The 6,894-nt window shown below is 55.7% G+C and overlaps 1 protein-coding gene across 1 annotated transcript in view; it reads right to left on the minus strand.

Annotated features, from left to right (window-relative positions):
* The window catches only part of LOC149871052 (spectrin beta chain, non-erythrocytic 1-like), a 45,182-nt gene extending 38,288 nt beyond the window's left edge, over nt 1-6,894 (minus strand). The window contains exons 1-5 of the mRNA XM_090034546.1: nt 6,862-6,894; nt 6,333-6,476; nt 5,831-5,995; nt 5,486-5,610; nt 4,910-5,015 (exon numbers count right to left, since the gene is read on the minus strand). Coding sequence (XP_089890672.1) covers nt 4,910-5,015; nt 5,486-5,610; nt 5,831-5,995; nt 6,333-6,476; nt 6,862-6,894 — 573 coding nt within the window. The remainder of the gene's footprint in view (nt 1-4,909; nt 5,016-5,485; nt 5,611-5,830; nt 5,996-6,332; nt 6,477-6,861) is intronic.

Consider the following 6,894-nt stretch of genomic DNA (forward strand, 5'->3'; position numbering starts at 1 on the left):
ATTGGTGTTAATTAAAAGCGGAAAGCTGGCAGAGCAAAAGAGCAATGCCAGGGAGAAGCCTGGAGGCTGGAGCCGGAGCAAGGAGGCTACAGGGGAGCCGAGAGGTATGTGGGGAGAGGAAAACTGGGAGTGGGCTGAGAGCTTGCAGAGAGCAAGAGGGCTGAGAACTTGCAGAAAAGGGGCAAAGAGGAGCTGAGGTGACAGAAAAGGGGAGACAGGATTGAGAGATCAGGAAAATGGGGCGGGGCAGAGGGGACTGGAGCCAAGAGAGAGACAGAGGCTAGAATTTAAGATAGGGAAGGGACTAGGGCTCAGCAAAACACAACCCAACTCGGGGTTACAAATGACAGTGGTTTTATTGAACAGGGAAGATGGTGACACAATATTTTATTGGTTCCTTTGCGCGCACACACACACACACAGACACACACTCACTGAGACAATGGCAGCAGGGGTTAAAGAGGCTTGGTGCAGGGCCTAAAGTCTGGGAGGAGAGAGATGGAGTCAAAATTGAAGGAGGAAATATGCAGGTGATATCTACCTATCCCAGGCTGAAAGTGGTTCCTTGATGGTCAGATAGGGTCTCCTTCAGCTTGGTGTTCTCCAGCGGGGATCACTGGCAGGGCCCCTGGGGTGGATAGACAGTGTGACGTGGAGCTGATCTGGTCCAGATGGAGAGGGCATCCCAAGGAGTCACTACCCCTTTTTATGGGGCAAACTACCTCTGATCTCCAATGGGGAGGGCCTGTCCAGGCAAGGTCAGTCCTGTTTCAGAGGGCTCCAGGTGTTCTTACTGAGCATGTGCAGCTTGGCACAATGGTGGGTTACCTCATCTTTTGTGTCTTTGAAGGTTGGTTCCAGTGGCTGGGTCATTGGTTCAGGTATTGGTGTTAACGTTTTGGTCATTCAGAAGGAGCTATTTTTAGACCTACTGCCATTGTCTCTCAAGTGCCCTCATTCATCCCCATTCATTCAGGAACCAAGTAATATAGGAGGGGTAGTATGAGTCATAAGTTACACAACCGGGCATGGGGATAAGATGGAGGTTTGACATTACAAGATGGAAACTTGACATGACTTACGTTAACTTACATATATAGGCCTAAAACAGTAATCACACAATATAAAAGCAGTAAAAAAATCAATACAAACATAATAATTATCACTTACAAAACAGCGGATATCTATATCAAAATAGCAGGGAACTTATTTGCAGAGGGGAGAGAAATATAAAATTTACTACCTAAAATAAAATGTTAAAGCTTATCCTATATCTTAGCTTACTTATAATAATCTATAGGGAATAGAGAGGAAGAAGAAAATTCAGAAATAGTTGGGGAAGGGCAGGGAATGCATTTTAAAAGAAAAAAAAGAAAGAAAAACTTGGGGCTTTCCTACAGGCCTACAGAAATGCTTTCAATTCTTTAGGAATGCTATGGGTTGAGTTTGAAACATACCAAGCTGGGTAATAGCCATGCAAGTTCGGCTGCAATTTCTATTAAGTTAGACATGAGACAAGGCAAACACAACACACAGATGAAATGTCTCTATAAATTTGAACTAGAATGTGTTCTTCATGAAGGTGCTGGCCACTGTCTGCACCCTCATAAGCTTCAGAAATTTCACCCAAACAGAGTCTTACCACTGGGAACAAGGTCCAGCTGATAAAAACCTTGAAAAACATCATTAAGGGAACTCAACATGCATTAATCAGATCTGAATGGCTGGGCCCCGGTGTATGACAAAGCTACATTCATGCAACATCACTCAGGAAAATATCAGTAGAGGTTTCCCTGGCTTTATGCTGTACATGTGTTTCTGGAAAACGGAGTATAACTCAAATTCACATAAAGGGAACCCACTTTACAAAGTAAAAAATAGGGATATGTTCCAAGACCTCGACTGTACTGACCCCCACACCGATTTCTACCACTTCCACAAGACAAGTTTGGCACTCACCAACAGCAGACAATACACAGAAGCACAAGGCAATATTGTAATGGGGATGGCAACTATAGAAACAGGAATTGGCAACACTTAGAGCATGAACGATGCATGCCCCCGAAGGCTGGGGGGGTGCGATGACTGCCCACAGGCGGCAGAGGTGGTGGGAGCAGTGGGGATGTAGCGGCAGCGAGCGGGGACCACCCGCAGGTGATTGCAGTTGGCGGCAAGGGCAGGCCAAGCAAGGACTGCCTGCAGGTGGCCGCAGCAGTGTCAGTGGTGGCGGGGAGCAGAGACTGCCCACAGTCACCATCCGCGATCTCAGCAACAGTGAGTGGGGGCCACCCACAGCCTCGGGTGGCTGTGTCAGCAGTAAGGCAGGGTGGCGACCACTCACCGAAGCTGGCAGTGGCCAATCTCAGGAGGGCGCGTGCACACCTCTATCCCCCTTAAGTGTCACCTATGGTGTAGGGGGTGCACGTGGGTGTACGTGCAACCGTGTTACCCACAGAAACATGTGTCGCAGACAACCAGTGAGGAGCACAGATCCACACAGGAGACTATTTTGCTGCACAACACTCCCACAACGCACCACACAAAGTAGCTGACTGCAGGCTTCTACCACACCGATCGCCTAAAAGTGAATTTACCTTGCATATAATAAATTTTTGGTATAAAAAGGTCTTCGCAGAAGAGCGAATTTGTACATAAAAACCCCCGCATAAAGCATGGGAAACCTCTACTAGGATGTACTTGGAGCAGGTACATGCTTGGAGCTCTGCTCTTCCTGTAGTGTGCTGAGTGGTCCCCCGGGCAAACACTGCAAGTCACCGCGTCTTCCAGTTCCAAGTTCAGAAGAAAATTTTTGCAAGGCACAGACTGGCCCCACACACCGCATGCAGCATGTGCCCTGGACCAGCCCCATGCCAAGTGCAGTGCATGGGGCAGGGCAGGATAAATGAGGCGTGTGAGTCTAGTCCGAGACACATGGGCACAAGGGCTGTGCAAAGCTTCAGATGGTGACTTGATTTGGAGGACATTCGGCCCGATTCAGTGGCCATGTCTTCGAATCTGAATTGAACCAGGGGACCAATTTAAATGTCTGACTCAATTCAAAGCTCTCCAAAATGTTTCCAAAGCTTCGGACGGCTTTGATGATTCCGCCAATCCCCGGTGGCTGCAGCAGGGAGCTACAGCCAAATCTGAGCTGCTGAGTACAAGGGGCAAGGGAGGGGACCATGCGGTGACCCCTGCGAGCCCCCACACCCCCTGCCTGCTCCCCCAGCCCTGCCATGGCTGCCCTGTCTGCCCCAGCTCGGGACTTTAAAGAAAAGCCCCAGTGCTCACAGGGTGATGCTGGGTGGAGGGCAATCTCTGCTGCTCCCCACTGCCTCATGCTGCATGGAGGGCTTTGCTGCCACAAGCCCCAAGACCCTGCTGACTCCCCCAGCCCCCTGCCACAGGTGCCCTGCCCAGGCCACCTCCGGCCCTTTAAGAAAAAAAAAGCGGAGAAAAGCCCAGGAAGTCACCACTCCTGCAGTGACATGGGGGCTTCGCAGGGCTCCTGCAGAGCCCCTACATGTTGTGGGCAGTGGGGATTGCCCCCTGCTGGCAAGAGCAGTGTCCAGGGTTTGGAGGGGGTTTTTTCCTTGAAGGGCTCGAGCTGGCCTGTGTGGGGCACCCATGGCGGGGGGGTTCGAGGACTGAGGCGGGGCAGGGGGCTTGTGCATAGTCCCCAACGCAAGGTGGGGCTGTGAGGGGCAGCGGGGATCGCCCCCTGCCTGGCAGCACCTGCTGAGCAGGGCTTTGTTTTTTCCAAGTGCCGGGAGCTGGAGCAGCAATTCCTGGGCTGGGAGAGGGGTGGGGGCTGGGCTGTTCCCAAATCTTCAAATCTGATACAGCCAAATCGAATTGGGACAGTGATTCAAATCATCAAATCGAGTCACTATCCCCTAAATCAGCCAAATCCAAATCTGAAGCAGATACTAGACACTTTGCACAGGCCCTGGGACTTGCCGCTCCTGCAGCAGGCTTGTGGCGTCGGGGGGCCCATGCAGAGCCCCTCACATGGCACGGGGCAGCAGGGAACTGAGGGGATTGCCCTTGCAAGCAGGAGTAGTGAGACCACGGGTTTGGGTGGGGGGGGGGGGGGGTGTTTCTCATTAAAGGCCCAGAGCTGGCCTGTGCGTGGCACCCATGTGGGGGAGTCGGGGGGAGGGTAAGGTGTGCATCCAGAGCCCCCGCACAACATGGGGCAGTGGGGGCCAGCGGGGATGACCCCTGCCCGGCAGCACCCCGTGACCGGGGCTTTTTTTTCACAAGTGCCGGGAGCTGGGGCAGCCATTGCTGGCTGGGAGAGGCGCGGCGGATGGGCCTGGCCTGCTGATTCAGAGACTTGGCTGCAGCCGAATCGCCAAATCAGACTGGGCAAATCAAATCAGGACTGTGATTCGAATCACTGAATCGAGCCACTCTCCCCCAAATTGGCCGAATCCAAGCCCAAAGCACGTACAAGCCGCTTCGCACCGGCCTAATGTGTACCTGTGCGTTACTCTAATTTTTCTGCTGGGTAATACGGCCACATTGCCCCCTTTTCAGATGAGTACTAACTCACTTTCAGCCTAAAGGACATCACGTTTCAAAACGGAACGTCTCCGATCCCTTGGCCATCTTTGTGGATCTTCCTTTGACTTCCCATTGCCCTCTTGTCAACTCTGGGACCTCAGGCCCAGTTTGGTGACAGCCACGCACTCCCTGCCATGTGGGACCCATCCATTGTCCGCAATGATGACCTGAGGCGGGTCCATTTTTAACTAACAGTTTATTTGTTAATTGGGGGGAATCGGGATTTTTTAAGGGCAACTGGGGGCTCAGGCTTGGAGGAGATGATCTTCTGACTGCTTCCCCTGCAAGACACCGGGAGAAGAGGAGGCATGTTAGGAACAGGCTAAAGCCCACCCCTGACCCAGGGCACAAGCCGCTCCAGCTCGTGGTCCACGCTGTGGCTGTGCTGGTTGTTGACGGAGGTTGTCCAGGCTGAGCAGGAGCTACCTGACCGCAGCCGACCCTTCCTGCCAGTGCGGGGACGCTGCCATGTCCCACAGTCGCTCTGGGCCATTCAGACAGTGCGGGAAGGTGCTGCTGTCCCTGCCCAGCGGGGGCTTCTCACCACCCCGACAGGCCCTGGACGCTCATCCCCTTGGGCTGCAGGCCTGTCAGTGCAGCAAGCTGGGTGCAAAGCCCCGTTCGCAGCCCAGGGCCTCCCCGGGGTCTCTGCAAAGAGGCATATACCCGGGGGGGATGGTGCCTTGAGGAGAAGATCCTCCCTGGGCTGGAGGGAGTCTCCCTGTGGGGGTGGGGGTGGGGAGCGGGGGAGTCCAGGGGGCTGCAGGAATTGGGCACGCAGGCAGAGAAGACACCAGAGGCGGTAGAGAGGGCGAGATCCAAAACCACTCAGGTCCCTGCCCGCAGAGGCAGCTGTGCTGAGCCCTTCCCTGCCTGGGACTGTGTGTGTCACCCTCCTCCCCACGGCCACCCCGACCTGATTCGCAGCTGCCCCTCGTCCCGGTGACATTTCTTCTCGCACTGCTCTTTCTTCGTGATGATCAGCTCTGTTTGCTGCAGGAGGATATTCTGCTGCCGCTGCTGTCTGTCCAGCCGGAAGAGCTGTGGGACGGAGGAGGGACCAAAGCGGGCATCAGGGCACGGAGCAGCGAGCGACCAGGTGCAACAAGGCCCCAGAGAAGCACTGGCTGCGCCTTGTTGCCCCTGACGTGGGGAAATGTGCAGTCCGGTCCCGCAGTGCGCTCGTGTGCCAAAACCCAGCCCTCACCAGGCCCGCAGCCCTCATCAGCCCAGAAGACGCAGGGGTTACTCGGGGCCCTACCTGTCTCCTCACTTCCTGGATCTGCCCCAGCACTGCAGGATTCGGCTCGAGAAGAGGCAGCAGCCGTTCCTCCCTCTTCAGCTTCTTTTCCAGCTTTTTCCCTGCCCTCAGGGCCACTTGGGTGCTCTGGCGGAGCCTCTGGTAGTGGCCCAGGTCACTGATGGTCTGCCAGGGAGGATGGGACAGTGCCCTGAGCGCAGGGCCACCACTGCCGAAGGACTCGCTCTCCCGCTCGGAGGATCCCAAGGCGCTGGCAAACCCCTGCCACCCTCCGCGTCACCTGCAGCAGCCATCTGCCAGCTCAAGGCCCCGGCAGGCAGCTCAGGCTCTGCCCTGTGGGGACCCCAGCGACTCCTCTGCCCTTGGCTGCAAGGATCTCAGGCCGTGCAGCCAGGCCAGGGCACAGGGGAGGGCTGGCCGGCTGGATGGCAACTATAAGCTGCCCGCATAGCAGAGCTGTTGTCAGCAGATCCAGCTGTGCAGACGCCTCACGGCCACTCACCGGGTTCTTGTGCCAGGGCTCCTGGCACCGCAGCATCTCCTCCTCCGCGGGGTCCCAAAACATGCGGGCTTTCATCCTGCCCTTGGAGGTGTCAGGCGCTGGCTGGGGGTTCTCGCTGGCTGGCTTTTCTTCAAGCGGGGGCAGCTGAGGAAAGACAGCAGACACTTAGCAGAAACCAACCTGGGGCCCAGCCTCTCCCCCAGGCTAGAAACAACTCCCCAGCCGCACGTGGGGAAGCTCCCGGGGCTCGTCGAGCTCAGTGCTGCCCCAGGGCCCAGCACGCAAGTCCCCGTGTCGTGCTGCACCGAGCAGCAGGCAAGCACGAGTGGCATCGCTGCTCCCCGAGGGAGAGCTCTGCCCATTCGGTGCCCAGGCGCCAGGACGGCTCGGGGAGGAGGTTGTGGGAGACCTGGGGGCCTTGTCCTGCATTCGGAAAACACTCCAAGAAGGGAGAGAGAGAGGGATCCAGACTGCAAGGTTTGGCAAGCAGGAGGAGCAGATGTGAGAACACGCCCAGCAAGTCGCTTACCTGCACAGTCTGCGAACTGCTCCTCTCCTCCAT

Source organism: Crocodylus siamensis, chromosome 2, assembly GCF_052110815.1.
Source record: "Crocodylus siamensis isolate JL-2025a chromosome 2, ASM5211081v1, whole genome shotgun sequence".
NCBI classification, from domain to species: domain Eukaryota; kingdom Metazoa; phylum Chordata; order Crocodylia; family Crocodylidae; genus Crocodylus; species Crocodylus siamensis.